The sequence below is a fragment of the Phyllostomus hastatus genome, unplaced genomic scaffold, assembly GCF_019186645.2.
Source record: "Phyllostomus hastatus isolate PE091 unplaced genomic scaffold, TTU_PhHast_1.1 phas_contig_254, whole genome shotgun sequence".
NCBI classification, from domain to species: domain Eukaryota; kingdom Metazoa; phylum Chordata; class Mammalia; order Chiroptera; family Phyllostomidae; genus Phyllostomus; species Phyllostomus hastatus.
The window spans coordinates 4,050,197-4,074,867 of record NW_025333810.1 but is presented as its reverse complement, the minus strand read 5'-3'; the positions used below and the strand labels follow the sequence as shown (position 1 = coordinate 4,074,867).

Here is a 24,671-nt window from a genome sequence, read left to right as displayed (position 1 = left end):
GGTTGAGAGCAGGTGTGGGGAGAAAATGATGATGTAATAAACTGTAACTACAGCTCCTCTTGTAGCTTTTAATCAGTGGTGACATTTCTATCCGTCATCACCACCTAAATGGTCCCTAGTTCTGCCACTGTCCATGTGGAAAGAGTGGAATGCTTTTCATGATTTTAGCCGTATTTTTGTCCTTCCAACCTTCTATATTAGACAGTAGACTCACTCATCATGACCTTTTTGTACCCCCTGAGTGCTAGATGCTATGCCCACTATGAACTGTTCCCTGGGCTCGTGAGATAGATATAATGAATGGAAATCCTGGATGGGGACTGGTTGTAATCTCAGTGTTCTACCATACTTATCATTTAGTTTCTAAAATAAACCAGTTGCCAAAAAATGTACTAACTATTCTGCATGATCCCTGTGCTAAACTGAAATAGCATTGTAGAATTTTAGGATATCTAGTTTTTCATTTATTTATTTAAAATTAAGCCCTGGCTGGTGTAACTCAGTGGATTGAGTGCCAGCCTATGAACCGAAAGGGTTGCTGGTTCAATTCCCCGTCAGGGCACATGCCTGGGTTGTGGGCTGGCTCCACAGTTGGGGACATGTGAGAAGCAACAGATGGATATACCTCTCACACGTCAATGTTTCTCTCCCTTTCTCTCCCTCTCTTTCTCTTTCCCTTCCCCTCTAAAAATAAATAAAATCTTTTAAAAACTTGAGTTAAGAGAGATTGAGTGACTGGCCCAATTCACACCGTATATAAGCAGAGACAGTACTCAAACTGAAGTCTTTTATCTCCATATTCATTGTTCTTTCAGTCATTATACACTTACTTTTGGCATATGTGGTCATACCTAAGTGCTACAAAATAATGAACAAAATGATAGGGATTACTTTTAACCTCTTCTGGTATTTCTGCCTGCTTTAACTTCTCTCTTATTCATGTCCTTTCTTCAGTCCCACGGGTGACCTACTTAAAGCTCCTCGTAGCTAGGCAGTCATAAGAAGCTGAAGTGGAAAGGGTTTGTGTCTGACTTACTTTGTAGCTTCCGTGACACAAAATATCTTGCACAAAATAGGGCCCTACGTACAGTTGCTGTGTGGAGCAAGAAGTGAATGGTTTATTGTCAGGTACAGGGGAGTAAGGATCCTCAGCTAAAGCCCCTGATGGTTCTTAATGCTGTTTGGTGCTTGCTTGCCAGGTCTATTACGGTAGACTCCTTGTGGTCTTCCTTCTCCTGGCTTTTCCCCAACCATGTGTGCCTTTGTGAGGGTGAAGAGAATGATCGCTTTAAAATACAAGTCTAATCACATCCTGCACCTTCTCGAAACTTTCCTCTGGGTCTTCATTGCCTGCCTAACTCCTTTTTCAAAACAAAGTTTTCCCCTCCCTTGGTAGGCTCATGTGCCCTCAGAACAAACGCCTTGCTTCCAAGCCTTCTGGGTTTGTACTTCTCCCCTTTGCCCAGAAAGCTCCCTCCCTCCCCTTCTCTTAGGGATAATTCTGTCCATCTTCCAAGACCTGGCTCCTCTGTGAGGTCTTCATGGACCCTTTGAAAATCTGTTGCTATTTCCTATTTTCCACAAGGATTTGGTACAAATTTCTCGTATGACATTTACCATGTTTCATTGGGGTGATTTATTTGTGAAACTGTTTCTGGTACTAGATTGCCAGCTCCTCTAGGCCAGGACTATATCCTGATTCTTTTCAGTTTCTCCACCTGCAGTACAATGCCCGAGTCACAGGAGGCAATCAATATATTGTACATGCATTGAATGACTTAATTAATTAACAAGGAGAGACAGAACATAAATATATGAAAAGTCAATCAAATTAAGTAACAATGGAAGGTCAATCTAATATCATTGCTCAAGCGAAGTGTAATTTTAAAGTTTAAGTTAAAATAGTCATTCTTGCAGAGAAATGTCATTTATTCTCATGCAGTGTGATGACACTTAATCTGCAGAGCTGAGCTCAGCAGAATTGGGAAGTCTCAAGTATTTCTTTAGACTCTCACCCTGCACCTCTGCCATTCTATCCCATGATGCTTTCCTGGGGCCTGTTTTCCCACCCTGTGGTGTACTTGCCCTTTCTCATCAAAATTTACCCTCGGTGCTCCTTAGTCTCTCACAGGTCTTAACTCTGCTGGGTGACAGGTACTAATGAATCACAGAAATGAAAATATGTTAATGCATTAGCTGGCAGGTATGATTTCCCTCCCAGGCAAAATAACACTTTACACATATTTAAGAACTGAAATTCACTTTTGGGAAGGCATTTTTTTTACAGATGGCTTTTGTATCCCAGAAATCACACCACATTGGCAACTTCCCATCTGTCCTCTGTGCATTTATATATTCAACACACTTCCGAAAGGTGACTGCATTGGCTTTGTGTATCACGGCAGTCCCTCCCACGAGTCAGCATATTCTTCTCTTCATTCTATAAACTTCCTTTAGAAATCACTTTCCTTTCAGAGACAGAAATTTGTTATAATTACACTACCTAGTCAAGAGATATTGCAATGACTAATCACAATTTTTATCATCAAAGATCTTGAGATCCTCCAGATATTTTGTAAAGTAGTAAAATTCTTTGTCCTTAGTGGTCAAAAAATCCTTTTTGTAAGTAATGTGATAATACATATTTCTGTCATCTGTACTGCTGGCCAAGCACTGTATAAGCACTCTACATTCAGTCCTAACTTATTCAGTTATTTATTTAACTCTAACAGATGTCGTAGGAGTAAGGCATTATTATTATTATTCCAGTGTTACAGGTGAGGAAACTGAGGCATGGAGAGGTGGAGGAACTTGCTGAGGTTACACCGTTAGGGGCAGCAGAGCCCAGATGTGCAGTGGGGCAGATGGCTCTCTGTCCCTTTCTGCGACTCTGTCCTTACACTGTCTGCTACAGCTGATAAGGGTGGCTGTTTCTTCTCAGTTACCCAGTGGATGTCCAGAAAGTCTGGGAAATGAAGATAGAGTTGAAATTTCTTTAATCAACTCTGATATACTTGATAACCACCAGACATTAGCAAACTTTACAAACCATATGTGCCGAAAAATCCAGGTGCCACAAGGAGGATTGGAAATGAAATTTTCTTTCCACTCTGATTTCCACTTTTTATTAGTGACACCTCCCAAGTGGTTCAGAGAATGTCTATTAGTAGTTCTGGACATCATGTACGAGTTGTAAGCATCCTTAGAGAGGTCTGGGTGGCTGAACTCCACACCTGCCAGGTGTCCCTCTGCCCGTGTCGCACCTCCTTGCCTGAGCAGTTCTGCAATGCTCAACAAGCTGAGAGGTTTCCCCATTCATAGGCTCCACATCTTGTGATTTCTCCATTGTCAAAGCCACGGTGCCAGTAATCAGGAACAGATTTTCTCTGGACTTTTTCCTTCTACCTTTGTGGATCCTGATAAATTAGTGCAGTGAAAACAAGAAATAGTCACAACCCCTTAGCGCACGTGCTCTGTACCAACTACATTAGAACATTCTTTGGGGCTGAAAATCCTATCTCAGGATGGCAATCTGTGTACTCTTTTGTCCTATGATCAACAGCTTTTGGATCACTTCATATTTAAATAAGTTATTTTATCATTAGTCCTGAGACTGAAATTAGATTTGTTTACTTACACTCATAAACAGAAAGCATTTAAACAAATAAATATTGAAAAACATGTGGGAACATATACATACATATTTATTGTTTTTCTCGAGAATGAAGCACTAAATAAATAAAAGCATTATTTGAGACAGGGAGCAAATGAATAGCAAACCAAGTCTGAAAATTGTGCTCCTGGGGGCCAGCCCTTTGGCTGGTTTTACAAGAAAGGATGTTTTACTTCTGTGTTTGCCCAGCTCACACAAACGCATGGGGAAAAGGAGAGCCTCTCCTGCCCTGCATACAGCAGCTGTGCTTACGGGTTTTATAAGCTGTAATCTCAATTTGCACTTCTAGTTTAATTTCAGCATGCCCAAAGCATGGGATTCCTTTCAAACGTTTCATATGACTATTTAACATTGAAAAGAGCAGTTCATCCATGAAGGGTTCTCATCTTCTCTGAGAATTCGGTTCTGATGGGATGAAGTGAAATGCTTCTTCATCACCCACTGTCTTGCTTATGCAAACTCTTAAATAGGCTGTCGACACAAGAGCATCGACACAAGAGATAAAAATCTGTACAAATTTGTCTGGCGTTGCATTATGGTAGTCGGCGAGGATTCTAATGGAGTACGGGAGATGAGACAACAAAAATCCAATCAATAGCTACAAAAGGCAAATGAACTTGCATAAATTAGCACTCTAATAGGAGAAAAGAAATGCATGTTCTTTCATCTTTTAAGAAATACACATTATTGAACGAGGTCTAACCCACTACCCTGGTTTATATTTTTACCTTTTTACAGGGTTGCAGAAATTAGAACATGCAAGTGAATTGAGCATTTAGGTGACCATTTGGAACCACTGAAGTCAGGTCATGGGTCAAACACAGTGTGGAGAACTCAGGACATTGTGTCCACACAGATGACAAGATTGTCATTACTTCTCGTGGAAGTACAAACACAAGATCTGCAGAGGGAGGTTTGTCCCATGACCAGAGTTTGCCTTGGAGGAACTAGCCTCTGAACCTGACATCCAGGACTCCAGTGCTGTTTACATTTACACCATGTCCACTAAGGAAACGGTTGCAGGACTTGTCAGATGTAGAATGCCTGGGATTCTGGAACTTGGGCAGCCACAGAGCATCGTGTGCCACTGCTGCACTGACAGTTAATTCCTTAATTGTCACCATCTCAGCTCAAGGGGTTCTTGAGGAGTGGTAGCAGTGGGCCCTGTGTCCATTACACAGTTGGCCCTTGAACAACTTGGGTTTGAATGGTGCAGGTCCACTTACATGTAGATTTTTTATTTTATAAATACAGTCAGCCTTTCACATCTGTGGTTTCTGATCTGAATACAGAAAATAGTGTTTTTCGCCCTGACTGGTGTGGCTCAGTGGGTTGAGTGCTGGCCTGCGAACTGAAGGGACGACAGTTCGAGTCCCAGTCAGGGCACATTCCTGGGTTGTGGGCCAATGCATGGCATGAGAGTTAGCCACACATTGATGTCTCTCTCCCTCCCTTTCTCCCTCCCTTCTCCTCTCTCTAAAAAAATAAATAAAATCTTAAAAAAAAAGAAAATAGTATTTTTCTATCTGTAGTTGGTTTGAATCCATGGGTAGGAAGGACTGACTGTAGTTAAGTTTTGGGGGTGTCAGAAGTTAGATGTGGACTTCCAACTACATGGAGGGGCTGTGCTCCTCACTCCCACATTGTTCAAGGGGCCCTTGTACCAGTTACACATTTGTGGGGGAGGTGGAGTCTCGGGGTATTCTAGCTCTAGCACAAATGTCAGAGGGTAGGAAGTGTCTTGCACTACAGTTTCTGGCCATAATATAATTGGCAATACCAAAGAATTTTCCCTACCACTTCTTCCTGTTCCCTCTATCCCTTTATTGACTGCTTCTGTCTGTGGGGAAGGAGCTAGGCTCTAGCAGCTGTGCAACCTTCATTGCCTTCACTAAAAGGCAGAAATCTCAGTCATGGATTTGCTGTCTCATGTGGGCAGCCTTCAGCCCAGCACCATAACCTGATCATTTGTGTTGCTGGCTGATTTAATGTGGGCAAATAAGAAATACCCTAATGGTGTCATAATGGCACTTCCTGAGAGAGCTCACCTATAGACAAGGGGAAACCTGCACCCAGAGGGAAATTTGGATATTTGGATATACTTCTTTGTGATACTAGGGAATACTCTGGTTTGAAGCAGGCACTTTTTAAGACATGTGTAAAATTCATAAATACATATATTTTTAGCACCTGGACAACTTTTCCTCTTTGGGAAGTCTTGTAGAAATACTATCCTAGGGGAAACACCATCTGTATTGGTGGAAAAGAGAGAATTAATTTGTCAGTGTTCTTTGGATTTCAATCTAGAAAGCCAAAAAAGGTTTTTTAAAAAAATGTCTGCTGAGTATCAGTATTTCTTATCTTTTTTTTTGCATATTTTAAAAATAGGTCTTTCCTTCACTGTCTTCCATTATGGTTAACTGTAATCAGTACTTTATGGTTATATTATATAGCTTTGTTTCATTAGGGCAATGAAAATGGTATTGAACAATAGCAATATAATGCAGGGAAACAGTTTGTAATTCAGTTGGAAATTGCTAATGCAGTAGACAGTCGATAATACAATCAGCTCGACTTTCCTAGGAAAACATGAGCTAAATTTCCTCTATTTTTTTCCTGAAACCTAGTTACAGAGCGGGGGAGACGGAAATGCTCTGAACAGCACTGGGAAGCTGGATGCCCCCGAATAGCGAGCTTCTTTATGCATTGAATTTTGAATGACATCTACGGGTCCTGGGAAGAGCTACTATTTAAGACTCAAATTTTCCCTGGAGGTTTTTTTTTAAGAGTCTAGATAATTAACAGTCCTGAAAGGAAACAGCTGGATGAGATGGTGCCTCGAAGTTTTTTCCCCTAGTATATGTCTCTGTGGTCCTGATGCAGAAGTAAGTAGGGTTCCTGTGAAATTATTACCGAGCACCATGAGCCCAGGGAAAACTAGAGGCTATCTCTTTACAAGCCTCTGTCATGCATGCTGTGTGCATTAAGCAATTTATAATTACTGCAGGTCAAAACTAGAAAACAGAAGCAGTGTCTAGGATTAGAGAGGCATATAACCTGGTGATTTACTTAGTGGTGAGCTAGGACTTTGTCACTCTCAACTCTAGTAACTTGATTGTGGTGGTTGTTGCACCAAAACCAGTTGTAGAAAGTTTTATGTGTGAGGAATTCTGGATTCAGTAGTGTACGTAAATACTTAGTTCCAAGTATAATGCTGAGAATTCCATTTTTAATTTAGTGAGTGCTTGAGAATGCTCGGTTGCAATTTACCATCAAGAAAAACAGGAGTGATATGTCTAATTCTGAGTTGCCCTATACATTTTTCTAGTCATTAGAACCAACACTCTTCTCTTGTGTGATATGAATTTTTAAATATCCTAATTGTCCAAAAGAGAAGAGCATTATTTCATGTTTCCATATACTTCCAAACATCTCTGACATCTTTAGAGATATTAATCTTGAAGACACCACCCTGATTTAAAAAAAACAAACACCTAAATTAATACTGTACCAGGAAGTGCTGCTATGTGTATGTAAGTTTAATCCTTTAGTTTCAATGCCACAAAACAAAAAACCACTTCCCATAGTTCCCAGTTTTCAGTATATTTCCTCTGGTGGGTTAAAACAGTTTTTCATAACTTCTTAGGATGCACACCCTGAAGCTGAGGTGTTCACACCGTGCTCAGTAAATGCACCTCCAGCTCAGCCCTACTGTCTGCACAGGCGGGCAGAAGGAAAAGGCATTTCTGCAGCCAGTACTCCATTCTCCCTTCCTTCTAATGTTCTCTGCATATTAGTGCATACTTCGGGCGGCTTAACAGCACCAACAGGGAACACACTCCTTGTCAGCCTCATCGATAGTGTTTCTCTGCAGGCCATTTGGCCCACGCATGTCACATGTTACTTTTTCTAGTCATGTTCATAGAACGATAGTAACCAGCACCTTTAGTGACCGAGACTCAGGCTTGTCAAGTAACGACTAGATTCATTAAAACATCCTTGGGTGGGTCTTGCTGTTGTGAATCTGTTAACTACAGGTTGTTCTGAGACAGAAGATCTGAAGAGTACCAAAGCGAATTAATTCCCTTTTAACCTACACCATCACCTCCCAGACATAGGGTTGAAAACCATACTCTGTATTTGTGGAATGGAAAAAAACCTAAGTTTATGTTTTAGACTACTAAAATAGGCTTATGATTTTAATTAAATATTTGATATACACAGAGTAGATGTCCAGATGTTGACATAAAACATCCATAAATGAAATATGAAATTGCCCTATTTTGTAAATAAATCAGTCAGTGAGTCACAGTTGTCCTCACCGGCGTACAGACTCTGTGCTGAGACCCAGGCTCCTTTAATGCATTTCGTACATTCCTTTGTTGTTTTGGACCCAGCTCGTCAACCCCTGAATCTGTGCCTCCATAGTAGTTCAAGTTCTCTCTCCCTCTCTCTCTCTCTCTCTCTCTCTCTCTCTCTCTCTCTCTCTCTCCCCCCCTTTCTCTCTTGGCTTGAACATTTGGATAGCAACAGAATGTTAACGTGCATGTGAAAAAAACCTTGGGGTCTGGGATTGTACTTCTGAGTGCTGAGGAAAGCCAGTTGTGACCCTGTCCTCTCAAGGCCCAGGGTGCTGAGTTGTCACCCAGCATGGAGTGCCCATTATCACCCTCTCATTTCATCATCTTTGTGTCTTGGCATTAACCATCCCTCTGAAACCTTACAGTCCCCATAAGTGGCTCATTCAGAGCTTGTAGCGAGACCAAAAATTCTGAAAGTTCAAGAGGAAGGTCATGTGCATTTGCTTTGAACTGTAGTTCTTTTCCAAGGTGGACATTTTGAAAGTAGAACTTATTAAAATGAAAGGGGAAGGGGATAACAACTATATTCTCTGTCATTGACGTGCACAGGCATTTAAGTGCATGGAGATATTAGAGCACTTGAGAATTCCCTAAAGTGTTGAGATTTATTTCTAAAAAATAAATGGTGAATTGTTTATTTCTTTCCCTGCCTTATGGTTCCTTGGGATAGAGCAATTAGTTTCTTGTTTTTTATGATTGCATTATTCTTGCATATATCTTTCTGTGGTCCAGGCTATAAAAGTAAATAGAGGATCCAGCTGAATGAATGAATATCCTTTTAATGAGTGTGGGGAGGAAATAATAATACTAAGTAGCGCAAAACCATCTTTATGTGATGAACCAAAGTACCTTTGTTCCCTTGCTCCCCAGTCTTAAGCCACAGGCCACCAGTAAATGTGTGCGTAAAATGACAGTTTTATGTATTCTGGTGTTAACAGATGTACCTCACGGTTTGTTTTGCCCCGAGAATGCACTTAATATGATTTTTGAAAGGCGGCGGCATATTCTATTTTAATTTCCAGGGTCAAGGAAGGGTAAAATGGAGTATGTGACTTTTCTGTAACACCCTTCACTCTATCTTTGGGCAAAAGCCTTGCTGAAACAGTGAGATAACACAGTTGCTGGGTGATAATACAGTCATTTTCATGGTGTCGTGAGTTAATTTCAGAGGCGAAACTATCCTTACTTAGGAAAATAATGTGACTTCTTCCCCCAGACCAGCCATTTGCTCAGAAGAGCAGATGGACATTGAGTGTCTCCCCCGTGCAGGGCATGAGGGTACCAGCGTTGGCTTAACTCTGCTCCCTCCCCTCCCCCCACTCTCTTCCATCCTGGCCATTATTACCTGATGTTGTTCATTGGTTCTTTGTATCTCTGGTGTCTCTGGCAGTAATATAATTCAGTACCACCTCACCCCCAACTCCACCATTAATTAAGTTTTAAACTGCCTGTGTTAGTCTGATCAGGCTGCCATAACACAATAACATAGACTTGGTGGCTTAAACAATAGAAATTGATTATCTTGCAGTTCTGGAGATGAGAGGTCCCAGATCAAAGTTCCCCAGTGCCAGGTTCTGGTAAGAGTTCTCTTCCTGACTTGCAGAGGCACGTAGAGGGGGAGAGGAGAGGGGGCGCTCTCAGGCATCTCTTCTTAGAAGGACACTGATGCTGTTGGATCAAGTCCCTGCACTTTATGACCTGGTTTAACTTTGTTACCTCCATAAAGGCTGTATCCAAAAATACAGTCACATCGTGGATTGGGGCTTCAATATATGAATTAGGGAAGTAGGGACTTAAAACACTCGGTCCGTAACACTGCCCAAATTATCGGAGAAAACAAATCCTAAAACAGAGAACCATACCATCACATGAACTTCATGGCAGTTATTCAACTTGGAACCAGACCCTCTGTGCTTGCCCCGCCTAGCAATGGCCCATGGAAATAAATGCATTTGGAATGATATGGGTGCAGCGGAGAGCTTGGGACATCTCAGGATAAAGCCAAATGAGGAATCTCAAACACTGTTTGCCTCCTCGTCTTCTATCAGTGACTTGGAATGGCTAGTTGAGGGGTGGAAAGAGAGATTTCTAACCCCCAGAAATGCCAAGGACAAAGGATTGGTTCTATTCATTCTCTACAAGGATGTGAGCCTATTTGGTAGCTTTGAGGTGACTGTTTGGTTCCTGAGAAAGTTGCTTTTCTCTCCTGACCCTGGCTTGGGGAACAGAGACCAGACTTCCTAGTAGGAGGGGGACAGCCTGTATGGCCCATGCCCCTTGCTAACTGGAGCAAATTCTGGCATACCCCAGCCTGGTCTAGGCCTGACCCGAGCAGAAGGGAGCCTCAGAACCAAAAGATGCTCTGGATTGCCAGCTCGTGGTTGCTGGGACACAGCTCCAAGCAGAACAGTGGTTGGCAGAGGCTGAAAGGGAACCTTGGATGTTCCTGCCAATGTGATAGGCGGTCGCAGGATTTTGTGAAGCAGTCTGATGAACCCTCTCAAATAGAGGCACCTAATGTTGCTCAGCTGTGTAATTGGGATGGAAGTGGGCCAATGAGAGGCAGCAGTTTCTGCTTAACCTTTTGGGAGTTTTGTTCCAGGAGACCATGGGGGGTGGGGAGGAGAAAGAAGCATTACAAATAATAAGCTTCTCCGCCTGATTTGTAATGAATTAGTAATAAATGGCCTAGCCCTCTACGAAAGTCTTGACAATTACAGAGCAGCTTTAGCTAAGTGCATGGGACCACATCTTATTTTGATCAGCTGTAGCATAGCAAAGACATGTAATTATCATAATCTAACAATTAGCCTAGCATCACTTTCCAGTGTTTAATTACCCCGATAAATGGTAATTGAATAGAGGACTTAATGACAAGAGAGAAACTTTCATTCTGCCCTAGGTGCTTAAGTTGTCTACTCGGCTAGGCATAATTTTATAACATTGCTTGAACAACGGTCTTGATTATCATTTTCCTTTTTGCAGCCAGCCACTATTTTGTTTCCTATCCTGACCGTTGTTTATAATATTGTTTAGTGCTACACAAAATTTGACATGGGACCCAGAACACAGGAGGAGATTATTGGGCACTTCACACAGTTTTCCTGTTTTTAGGTATTACTCCTAATATCCTCCTGCTAAATGTCCCTTCTTTGGTCATGAACAGTCACTGCAGTGCGCAGACACTGTGCTAAGTGTTGGAGATACTGAAGTGAGTGAACACCAGCATTGTTTTCAGAACACCAGTGTTGTTTTCAGGGAGCTCTGTCCTGTGTCAATACAAAGAGGTCTCATAGAAGTAATATTTTAATAATCATTACAGTGAGTTGCTTTCAGTGCAGTCCAGTTTTCTTGTAAATCAATGTATTTACCTTGAACAAAATCAGTACTTTCTATGACTATACCCACCACCTGCTTTCTACTGATGCCAGATTTCTTCTCACTCACTTTAGCCTTTTGCCTGGTCCCAGATCTGTATTCAGCTGCTCACAGGGCTCTAAGAGAATAGATAAAACAACTCTTCACATGCCAGTTTACATAGAAACAGGAACAGTGTCTGCTTTACACCCTGAAACTCTGTATGAAACATTATTATTATACCCTAGCATTACCAAATATGTTTCCCTTTGCTATATGATGATTGAGCAAAAGAAAGCCACAAACATTTATTTCTTTCCAGCTTGTCATTTTATTTGTTTGTTTAATAATAGATTAATAGGACTTAGTTCTACCCCATGTAGGTCTCAAATACCCCATCCCAATTTTTGAAAAGTCAGGGCCAAATTTCAGACTTAGCTGGTAATGATTCCAATAAGTGATCATCAAGCCATAATACAAATATTTATTTCACTGTTTGCACACCAGTACTTAAGAGCAATTAAATCATGATTTGAGTTGGTTAATAGAAGGGATTTTTATTAAAGCATTTTGCTTATGTTTTTACTATTGAAACTAGGAATAGTCTCAAATTCTACTGAGTAACTCCATCCCAACAGGACACAAAAGGACTATCTGTGTGCAAGCAGTTTAGCAGTTGGCTTATTTGTTTGATTGACTCCCGAATCCCCTGAACAGAATCGGTTTGTTTAATCCTTTTCTCCTAGGACAGTGGCTGGATAACCTGCTCAATGATTTCCTGCGCCTGCTTTTGGCGGATCTGTGTATATGTGGCAGGCACTCTGTTCTGTGCGTTTGACGCGATGCAAGAGTCTGGGTAACGTGGAGCATGAAGGGCAGGTTTGTCAGGAAGCTGCAGGAATCGGGAAGAACCTGTGTTGCATTGTAGAAGTGACCTCTCGTAGGACATGTACTGATTGCCAGATGATATTTCTTCATTTTATTTTAATCCATTTCTCAAAACCACTGAAGTGCTCTGGGCTTGGTGGGTCTGCAGAATTCTGCCTGGTTAGTTCTCTGGCTGACTTGGCCTGCTGACATTGACGTATCCTTACTCCCGTGCCAAGGCCTTGGTTGGGGGCGCAGAAGCAATTAGACTGTCACCCAACACTCCCAGTCCGTTTCTGAAGGGAAGTCTTGTTTAGGCTCTGCCAATTTAATGCTTTGTTTCCTTTGGAGGGCTCAGTCAAGCTAATAAAACAAACTCCAAAGGAGTTAAAATACTGGAGGAGAAAACAGTTAGTGGGCCCTTACTTGAAACAGGTATTACTCTGGGAAGATACCAATTTAGAAAAGTCATTCAGACTGATGTGTCTTGTTCTTGAAAAGCAACAAGTGAAAGTCCTTTGAGAATTTTATCCACTTATTTCATATGAATAATCGGTATTAAATGTGGGATTTTTCAGTCACTTGTTGAAGCACATAGTGCATGTGCACATATGGGAAGGGGAATGGCAGGTCACTATCCTAAATCACTGATGAATTCTAAATATCTGACCAAGTAAATATGGTGTATTCCCTTTGCTAACCACTGCTGAATTCAAAGCAAAGCTCTCATGCTGCAGAATTCATCATTACCAAAACGTGCATGTATAAGAGCTTAGTTGGAATTAGAGCACCAACTCTGTGTTCTAAATATTTTGTCAGTGTCTCATGTTTCATTGGGTGAAAATGTTTGTGTTCAGCATATACAGCATTTCAACTACAACATCTCTTAAATTCATCCTTGAATAGTTTTTTCCCAATGTGTAAACCTGCACTTCTGTGGGAATTTTAGTTATTATTGGTGTGTTCTGGAACCTGAAAGAGTTGGCTTGGACTTCCTGAAATGATGTGTTTTGCTCATCATATACTATATACCTCATTCAGCCTTAATAACTGGCCTGGTAACAGTGAAACTCTCTGTGACTGATTATCTCAGACCTGAAAATGAAGGCCAGTTACCAATACATCTGTAAGACAGACATGTTTTAGCCTATGAGAGAAGAGAAACACTTAAAATCAGTAAAAGAAAAATCTTTCTTTAGTCCCCCTCAATAGCAATGCTAATATCATTTATCTACCCCAAGTCTGATTTGCCATTTATAGTCCATGCTTTAACCTCTGCAAGAAAACAGCAACAAAAAAGAGCATCTTTAGATTTAGGATAGGAGAGCCATAAGGCTTGCATTCTGTGCTGAAAGGAGTAACAGAAGGAGAGAAGAAGGGACATGTTATGCAACAGAGGCTGCCTCTCTGCCCATCTCCTCACAAAACACATTCACACCCCATGTCTGCTGCTGGGCCCATGAGGCCCTCAGGACAAATGGGAAATTCTTTTGGTTAGAAAGAAACATCTTACTCTGAAATTGGCCTTTATATCAGTAATGGTAGAATTGAAAGACAGTGCTGCCAAAGTATATTTGCTCCAGATTTAGTTGAAATTTTGGGAGGAACCTTAAGCTGATAAATGTGCTTAATCTTTGACCATAAATCATCTCCTTCTTTAACATTTCAATTTCAAAATGTAATATATTAAGTTGCCTTGTAATTAAAGAAGTGACATCGTAGTTCTGTTCAAATAGGAATATTAAAACAATCACCACTTTGACAGATTAAAATATATTTGAAATGTAATAATCAACTATCCAGTTCATGAGAAATAACATTTTCATTATTGAATCCTTTAAAATATTACATGAGAGGGGCATAAAGTATCTCACAGCTTCCTAGCCTCTAATAAGCACTCTGTCTCCTTTCATTAATGCTGTTTCTATATTTATGGAGTGAAGAAACTTCACTCAGGAGCTGCTTGATAAAAATACCTCAGTACATATTTCCCTGGAAGCAGGCTATCTGCTGTGCCAGCAACATATGCTAAAGGCCAGTTTAGAACATTTTAAATATGCACCATCCCCTTCCTCTTCCAGCTACTAAAATAAAATGCATTTTGGTTTCAGCAAACGAGGATGGAATGAGGAGAGGGGCACTACAGGGGCAAGTGGCTAAAGGCGAACGCAGGAGGGATGATTTGATGCTGCTCCTCCACAGTCTGAATCCCACAGCATTGCCTGTGTGTCTTTTGGACTTGCCCTCCCCAGATGTCAGTCTCACAACACAAGAGCATATGGTACTGGGGGAGGAAGGAAGGTCAATGACATGAAAATCGTCCATTGAGAAAGAAAGCTAGATGATGTCTATTTGCTATAGCTAAGAGGAAGCAAGGGCAGAGTACACTGAGAACTTCTGCTTGAAGTAAAAGACTGGAGTACTCAAGTCCACCCCACTGAAAGCACCCAAGTTTGAAAATAAAGTATTTCGTTAGGAGGAGCAAAGTCCTTATGGTTTAGGTTAACTATGATCACAAAGCAATGTTGTGGTCCCTGTCTCAGAAGAAACTTGTATTGTTGGTAACTAAAGGAAAAGGCACATTGTCAACCATTACCTTACCTATATTGTCTTTATTTCATTTGATTTCCAAAATGCAAGTCATGATTCATTTGCTCCACACAGGAGAAATAAGGAGACAGATATGAATAATAGTTTTCAATTTATAATTAAAATTAAATTTAGCTATGGAATCAGCTAAGTACTGAAGACAAACTAAGACAAACACACATCTGTATATAGGTTTTCTCGCTCAAATCCCAACTTTGGTTGTTACCTTTGCTATTAATAGCCCCGAAATGTGGTCCCCCCCCCCCCTCAATTCTCTAGGCAGCCTCTGGGTCATCAAGAACTATCATCAAGTACATAATTCATTTTTGGTAATTGAGTTGATTACAAAGAACAAGTTTCCATGCAGAATTGTATTCTACTTAATTAACTAAAATGACCCTTTCATAATACGTATGACATTCTCAACCAGTCTTCTGCCAAATTTTGATTAATGTGTACAATGTATTCTTGCCGTGACAGAATACACATACTATTATATGTTATAAGGAGCATTGACCTGAGCGGCCACACGTCCCAGTGGAGAGCAAGGGCCATCGTTCTGTGCATGAGATGTTTCCTGGTGCTGGAGACTTTTGTGTTGCAAGAGCAGAGCCAGGGCAGCAATCATTTCACTCCAAAACAGTTACTTTTCTAAGTGTGGTAACTGTGCATGCTTTTTCATTATAAACCACTGTGATAATTTAGTAGAGATTATATTATAATTATAGTTGGCTTGTTGATAATATTTTCATAATATGCAGTGATTTCTGAGAGGTAGAGATCCATAGTTACGATGGTTGGAATTAAGGATAAGGAGTAAAGAGAACATACTTCAAGAACTTTACAGCTGTATTGAAACAGTGGCTGTGCTGCCCATGGCATTTGTAAACAGGGGCATGTGGAATCGTTCTTCCTCTGTGAATTTGCTCTTTTAAAATGAGCTAAAGCTCATGAAAGCTGTTTCCTGATGGAAAATAGATCCCTTTTGTGAAAGCCTAACAGCACGAGGCCATGAAAGGCTGAAGTGATGTGCATGATTCGGGTGCTAACCCTGTGATCTGGGGCTTATTCTAAGTGGTGATGTACTATTAGGCATTCAGTGTAGAAGTTTGGCATCAACCTAGTGGATCAACCCACTCAACCTTGAAGCAGGGTTTCCTAGAAGATCAGTATAAGTTGGATAAGGTCAACTACGACTGGTAAAGCTTTGAAGCCACTGCGGTTAGGAGGAAAGAGAATCTGCTTCAGAACCATGTAAGATGGGTTAAAATCCAAACTCTGCTACTTATTTCCTACGAAAAAAAATTGAACTAAGAGGATTACAACTTCTCTGAGAGTAATTTCCTCATTGGTAAAATGAAACTAATTATAACCACTCAATAAGAACGTCATGTGCAACATATATAAAGCTGTAGCATAGCACTTCCTGTATGTGGTCAATGTTTGTTGCCTCAGTGAATGAAGAAGAGAGCTGAAACCCATCAAGAATGAGAATAATCCCTCTAGGGGAATACAGAGTAGACTGAAGAGTTTGACAGCAATTTGCTGTCTTAGGAAGTGGTATAGTGGAGAGCTTCAGTTTGGAGGTCAGAACTTGAGTTGCTTGGGTTTGAATTCTGCCTCCATCTTTTCCTAGTTGTGTAACATTGAGGATATTGCTTGGCTTCTTAATCGCAGCTTTCTCCTCTTTAAATGGTGTACAAATAATGTCTATTCTGTGGGATTTCTGATGGAAGTTAAATTGAGATAACGAATGTAGCACAATAAGCACTCAGTAATAATGTGCTTCTTTAGAGTTAGGCCAGAAAATAATGGTGCAGTGCACATTTGTAGCCAGCGATCATGATTTAGGATAGTATTAGAATATTTAACCCTAAACTTTCTTTGGACTGTACTTGGTACATTATGCAGATGTCTTTTACGAGTTCCGATTTATTATTGTCTTTGTTTATATTGACACTTCTTCAAATTCACATTAGTTAACTAATTTTTATAAATTAAAGTTTTGAAACATAAGTGTAAGTTCTGTGCTGAATCATCATCTTTATTTTGTCGCATAAATAGATGAGTAGAACTACTAATTCTTGGGCAGTCACATTTTAAAAATATATTTCACGGTGATTTACTTAACAACCTACACAAAGTAAAATACTACCAGAAAGGGATAACTGGTCAACCCAATGTAAACCAGGTTTTCAGTCTCATGGTTTACTAAAATATTAGCAATATTAACAGGATAAAAATTGGAAAAAGGAAGCTAAATATGAGGCATCAAAATACTATGACAATTTGTAGAATAAAGCAATAATAGAATGGATCTAGACAGTGGTGGTTTTAATTTTTATTTTCACTTTTAAGCAGTGTTGAGTGCTAGTGGAAGCTAAAATAAGTGATACTTGGGGAAAGGAAAAACATCCCCCTTGAATGTCTTTAAAATCTATAATAATAATATAATAATATAAAGTGCATCTGGGCATTGCCTTCTGCTGCAGCTCTTGTCTGGCTCTCGTCCAGAACTTGTCAGGCTCTTCTTGAGTGCTGGTGATTCATAGCCCAGCACCCTTTCATCTGAGCATTGCAGTGTCTTTTCTTTGTACTTTGGCAGTGATGTTACCTTGATGTTCAAAAATCTTTTAAAAGCAACACAGGCTTTCCTTGCATCTTGACAAATCGTTGTCTGCCAGTAATGAAGAAAAAGTAAACTTGGTTCCATAATCATTGTAAACATACAGAAATAAATACTTCTGAAAGTTTTTTTTGTTTTTAAAAGTTGTATTTTGAGACCCTCTCATTGAAAAGTCATCTGATCATCTTTCCTTATTTTCCCTTGTGTAAATCAGCATGCTGCTTTCCAAATGCATGAAGCAAATGGAGTTTTTGTAGATCATTTGATATTTGAGGACAGACTTAGGATCTTTAAAAAAGGAAACAGGGATATTCTTATTCTGATGTTTAAAAGTTAATATTTTTATGACCCATTTGAATATGCTTTAATATATCCTGATAATATTATTAACAGTGCTTCACATTCACATGGTGCTTTTCATACATTTCCTCATCTGAGGTTTGAAGCAGCTGTGTGAGGATAGCAAGGCACATTCCCATTATTATTCCAAATTACATATGAGGAAACTGAGGCTCCAGATGGCCTATGACTCTCCCACTCAACCTGCAGCAGAAACCAGTCCATAAATATCAGTCTCTTCACTCAAAATTAGCGTTTCCACTTTTATATATTGTATTTCCAAAAGGAATCTAGGCTTTGTCAGTGAAGATTTAGCAGCCAGCATGAAGGTGGTAGTCTTTCTCCTAGGCTGAACATTGGTCCCAACAACCCATGGAAGGTGTGTGTTACATTTGGGTGCTGCTTTTTAAGGACAGCACTGGGAAACTGGAGGAACTTATGCCAGAAATAGCGAAAGGAATCAGGATTTTCCCGTCTGGAGAAAGGAGGATAGAGAGTGATATAGCTGACAGCTCCAAATGTTTTATGGACTACCTGGTGGAAGAAGAATTAGATTTGTTCTTTGTAATTTCAGGCAGCAGAAGTAGGATCACTGGATAGAAATTACACAGAAGCAGATTTATACTCAATATAAGAAGAAAGTTTCTAACATTTAGAAATGTCCAAAAATGGAATAGACTAGCGCACCATCACTGAGACTCTCTGACTTGAAGATTATATGGCTTTATGGGTGTTGTATTTCAGCAGTAACACAGTTTTATGATGACCCTTCTGAGGGCTCAGGGAAGAATTTCTTCACTAGCCAAAAACACAGGTTTTTCCCTAGGTTTTCCACCCTGAGTTTAGAAAGGTGTGTGTAGAACAGTTCCTGTTTCAGGTTATTGCTGGGTCCTGAGAAATACTGTGCAGTCAATGGGGGAAGGCATATTAGTTAAAACGAAGAAGCAAAACTTGTTAGGTAAGAATGAAGTGGTGTGTGCTTGCATATGCACATTTGCTTGTATACACTTTAACTATTTCAGGGTGAAGTAGCCCTGGCTTTTGCTCTTGTCATTTGGCTTGTTACTTTCACTATTCATCAGCCCAACCCTAGAGCACAACCTGCAAGATTTAAAAAAATGGGTGGAAAATCATTCCAATTAGATATTTTCAATTTTCTTACTCTGGAAAGGGACAAAGCATCAAAAAAAATAAAAGAGACTGGCTAAAACGAATTTGTGACATAAACAGATTTACTAAGGGAAATACCTAATTAGAAACCAAACCTCCATTCCAGGTCTAGCTCAGTCACTCACTGCTTCATCATTATGCATTAGGTTTCTATTGTCCTCTAAAGTGTAAATGTTGTTCTATGAGTTTTCTTAACAACTTTTAAATTTTATGATTCAAACTCTCTCAATTTTGTGACTCTAATTCTCATTTTGCACAGAAAATTGAGAATGGTCTCAATTATAACAAAAATAATTCAGTCATTTATTCTTTAAATTACTTATTCATTTATTCAAAAATATTTATTAAATGAAATACTATTTTAGAAATAAGAAAAGTTTGCTTCAATATATGTGATTTTTAAGGATGAAAAGAAAACAGCAATCAGCATCTTTAATACTTAAAATGAATGTGAAGGATTCAGTCATTTATAATTCTGTCATATTTGTTTCAAAATTTTGGAACAAATGTAATAGAATTCCTCTGTAAAATGGCCTGTTTCTTTGATTAGCAACAGTAGCATTTCAAACCAAGTCCCTAATCACAATGGCATGTGACAAAAATGACTTAAAATAATAAATCTCTTTGTCATGGCACTATAAAAGGTTCAACCACCGATTCCAAACACAAAGCCTTTCCTCTCTGTGTAACCTCAGCTTTTCCTTTCCTTCTTCCCACAGATTCCAGAAGGGTGACTACCACATTGACGTCTGTATCAATGACTACCTGGATGTTTTCTGCCCTCACTATGAGGACTCAGTCCCGGAAGACAAGACCGAGCGTTATGTCCTCTACATGGTGAACTTTGATGGCTACAGTGCCTGCGACCACACTTCCAAAGGGTTCAAGAGATGGGAATGTAACCGGCCTCATTCTCCAAATGGACCACTGAAGTTCTCTGAAAAATTCCAGCTCTTCACACCCTTTTCTCTAGGATTTGAATTCAGGCCAGGCCGGGAATATTTCTACATCTGTGAGTATATGCAGATTTATCATGTTCTGGGGCAGCTGCAAGAATCCAGAGTAATTTTTTACCCGTGTTTCAGAGAATTGCAGCGAGCTGGACTCTACATTACAGATGTCTCCTTGTAAATGCATATATCAGGGTCCCCAGATACATTAGCTGGGAATTGAGAGCACAAATTAGATTAAAGACACAGCGCCTCTCCCCCTATGAAATTGCTTGTCAGCCTGTTCAGTGAACCACTGCTGACTTGTATTTCTTTTAAATGAAAATTGCTAAGACTTCTCCAAAGCTGAAGAAAAGAAAGAGATTCCTGAAAAAAAAAATTAACGGAAATAATTAAATTTACATAGCTTGGAGTCATTGGATTTCTTATTCAGGTGTCAGCAGTATCCTTTCAATCATCCACGTTTTCAGTGAAGAAAGCCAAAACTCCAGCAAATGTCAGCATGCTGACGATAAATACTATCTTTGCACCAAGGACAAAAGACAATTATCAAGAGCAGCTGTGCCTTTAAACAGGAAAGACCGTGAAGAAGGATCTAGAAAGGGTTCCAAGGGACCTGGTGTAAGTGAGTTTCCCACCTGTGAGCATTAAGTGACTGTGTCCTGAGAGAGCGCTAAAACTCTTTCAGCGGACCTCTGCATTAATCATGGCCATGGCCCCCATTTCTCCCTCACACACACCATTGCTGCTTCGGGCATCATCCTAGCTATACATTCCAAGTAAATACTTCTCAATCCTCTGTGCATAAGTCACTCGGGAACCTTGTTGGATGCAGATTTTGACTTACGGGGTCTGAGGTGAGGCCCAAGACTCAGTATTTATAAAGTTCCCTGGTGGTGGCAGTGTGCTGTTCCCTGGACCACACTTTGAGTTAGCAAGGTGTGAGGTCATATCTAATTTAGGCAGCTTGCTGTGTCTCTATCTGGACTTTCCTTTATCTAATATCAAATGTTTACGTGATCTGGCCTTTTACATGTTGTAACTGTCAGCTGAAGGAGTTAAATGTTATTTGTTTAAAAGTACATTTAGTGAACAGCATACCATGACTCAGAGGTGTTGGTGGAGGGGGGGCAAGATGAAAGGATGCTGTCTGTCCTCGAGGAGTAACTGTCTAGTGGGGAGCAGACATGTCCATAGGCAACCATAGTGTAAATAGACAATTGCAGAATGAAGATAAATGCAGGGAGCAGTGGGACCCTGGTGGAGCTTGTGCCTCACCTGCCTGGAGGGCCAGGACCTGCAGCTGCACACGGTGTGCAGATCCACGCAACGCCACCCTGTATGCTTAGCACTGACTTCTCACCCCCGCTTGCCAGACCAACAAGATGAAGAACATTCCTGTTCTGACTCACTGCTGCCGTCTGAGTGTCCCCACCTACTCCTTCCCCACATGTTTTAAGTCTACGAGGATTTCTAGCTTCCCTTCTTCTCCAGAAAACAGAGCTTACATAATAAGCCGGATTTCACCATCACAGGGGCACTCTCACTTATATTGGAACTGAATTTAAAAAGGAAATTGAACAGTACCCGTTTTATTATTTCAGTGCATATTTCAGTCGTTAGTCATGAGAAAACATGTGAAAGCCTTGATACTATCTCACATTCGATCCATAAAATAAGAAAAGAAATATTGAGCCCCCGGATGGAGGAAACACTGGCGCGCAGTGATTTCACACGTTCTCAGGCAGCAGGCTCTGGCCTTTTGCTGATTTTTTACTTTGTGAGAGAATCTCATTCAGCAAATGAGAAAAAGAAAGGACGAGGATTTCATTGTGGAGCGGCAACTCATTAATTGCCTAACTATAAAATACCATACCAGTGTAGGAGGAAGTTATTGCATTTCCAAATTTTCATATTGGTTTCTCAGGTTAAAAAACAACACAAAAGCAAAACCTCAAAATGAATAGAGAGCACCAAGATGGGAAACATACTCACCAGCTAACTAGTTGATTGCATGATTATTAGAAATTACAGAATCCATTGAGGTTCATAAGCAAGATGTTATTATTCAAATATACCCATAGTGCTTATGACTCGTTTTTCTCATTTGTGGTTAAATTCAATATTTCACTAAAAACCATTATGTGTCTTCTATAACATTCATTTAACGGAGTCATTTAACTGTCAAGGGCTCCTGTCAAAGTAATTGTTCCAAAATGCTTCAAAATATCGAGAGCTTTTTGCTGTTCAGCTGAGTTTAACCTGAATTACATTTTTTAATGAAAGGTAAAATAGCACAAAATTAGCAGTGAGGAGATGTTCATTTACAAGAAGCCCAGTGGCCTGTAGTCAGTTAAATTGAATTTTGAACCATGTTTTAGAACCAAGAGAGCATCCTCTCCTGTCTTTTTAGGACTGAAAGGGTTTTCTCCCTCTCTCTCTTTCACTGCTGAGAGCCTGAGCAACAGAGCGAATGTGCGTTCTCACAGACGTTTAATGTACTGTGGTCATAATTAAACTAGAGTATTTTTAGGGGAGACTTGGCCCTCGGTTGAATTTTCCTCTCTCCTAGTATGTGTGGGATGAACAAAGGGGTTGGGAAATGGTTCTTTTCACACTTACTGCGTCACAAGAAGCTCTAGTGCTGATCTCAGGAACAAGCTGACTGCCTACCAGTCAGTTTTCCAAATGTCCTTACTAGAGGCCAGGGGTAGATTTCAGCTCTTCACAGCCTTAAAACCTCTTCCAAGTTTTCTAAGAGAAAAAGGAAACCTATTGCCAAAAAAAAAAAGACAGTCCTGCTTTAGGGTGCTAGAGGAAGGGCTGCATGTAGCAGTGAGGGGGGACCAAAATTCAGCCGAAACCTTGGATTTGTGAGAAAGAAAGAGGAATAAATCATAACAGGATACCCACCTCACCACTTAGACTCAGAAAGGACATAGATTAGAGAGGGCTTGTCAAGTTTGGCTTTATCCTTAACAAGATTTATTTCCTGCTTCATTTCCCTGAGGTATACAAAGTTAAGAAATGCAGTAGTTGGAAATATCTCAAATCAAGTTTCTAATTTACTTTAAAAATAAAATATTCTCCATAGTTCTAGATCCTTTATTTTCCCCCAGAATGACTCTATGCTCTGTCCTTTTTTCTGTGGGAACAGGCAGTCTATTAAGTTGTTATAACTGATTATTGCTAAGGCAGACTGAGCCAATTTTTGCATCTGACAAATAATGTTTTTAATCTACAGGAGTTATTTTGGTAAGTGGACTGGCATACTGAATTACAGAAAGTTGGTGGTATTTCTATCAGTGATAGATTTGCAGAACTACCCGTCAATAGGTTATGGCAATAGTCATAGACTTCCTAAGGCAAAGAGTTATTTTAGAAACTTCAAAAATACTCATTTTAGAAATGATTCTCATAAATATTAACCAATGAGAATGGGTTTGAAAGAAGTTCTGCTGCTGCTATTTTTAAATTAGAAGAGGCAAAGGAAAATAAGGAACAATAAGTTATTTTTGTAAGTCAGTAGAAACACTCATTTTTTTTAACACTGATTTTGAATATCCCCTTTTGTAAAGTAAGGGAACCTGAGTCTAGGCCCTTCTCTTGATTAAATGGGCTATATGATCTTGGGTAAATCATTCAATCTCTCTGGATGTCCAGGTCCACACTGTAAAATAATATGGTTGAAACAGATGATTTCAAACATTCCTTGGAGCTTTAACATCTTAATCTTACTCTGTTTTACTGAAGGGGCTGCACCACTAAGGTGAGAGAGAACATCTGTAAAATGGCCCAGCCCAATGCCTTTTCTCTACTTAGTGGCTGTTTGATAAATGCCAGTTAAAAGGATATCCAGGGGAAATGTAGAGTGGAGAGGCCTATTAGGTATTAGAATTATTAAACCTCCGCCATGCTGTTCAAACCATCATCTCCACTAGTGCAGCAGACACCTGTTTTCCTCATGCAAGTCACTGGCCACTCTATCAAAGCCCTCCAGTGACTGCCTTCCTATCTCACCAAGATAAAAATCCAAAGCCTCTAACCTGGCCAACAAGGTTCTCCTTGGCGGGTACTCCTCTCTTCCTCACCCTCAGCCTCTTGGACTTTCTACTTACCCATCTTTGCCCTGTGGGCCCTGCTCCAGCCACCTGCCCTCCTTTCTGTTCCATACACTGTCCACATGTCCACGCCCTGGACAGCAGGACCTTGCTGCTTTCTCTGTACTTGGACTGGGGAACTCATTGCCTGAGGCATCCAGCTCCTTGCCTCTCACTTTCTTAAGTCTACACTAAAAAACAAAACAAAAAAACTCAAACAAATAGTCTTTATCAGGCTCTTCTGTCCCCCTATGAAGATAGCACTTCTATCATTCCCTACACTTTTTCCCTGCTTTATTTTTCCTCAAGCAGTCATCACCTCCAACATTAGATATTTCCAGTTGTTTGTTCACAACTGCTTCTGCTCTATGCTATGAATTAAATTGTTTGGCATGTAGTAGTTGTTAAATAAATGAGGCTAATTAATGTTTAGATAGCACTCACTCTGTTCCAGGTACTGTTCTATGCGCCCTATGATTCTTAAAACAACACTATGAGGTGCAGTTCTTCCTATTTTACAGGTGAACAAACTGAGGCACAAAAAAAGTTAGGTAACTTGAAAAGGTTTACACAGATAGGAAGTAGCTAATCTGAGAGGAAATTAAGTGAGTAAGCAACTAAGGAAATGAAAAGATACCC

The 24,671-nt window shown here is 40.1% G+C and overlaps 1 protein-coding gene across 3 annotated transcripts in view; it reads left to right on the top strand.

The window, feature by feature from the left end:
• Positions 1-24,671, top strand: part of EFNA5 (ephrin A5) — a 274,147-nt gene that overhangs the window by 207,880 nt on the left and 41,596 nt on the right. For all 3 annotated transcript variants that reach the window (XM_045837997.1, XM_045837994.1, XM_045837995.1), the window contains exon 2: positions 19,702-19,994. In XM_045837997.1, the coding sequence (XP_045693953.1) occupies positions 19,702-19,994 (293 nt within the window). The remainder of the gene's footprint in view (positions 1-19,701; positions 19,995-24,671) is intronic.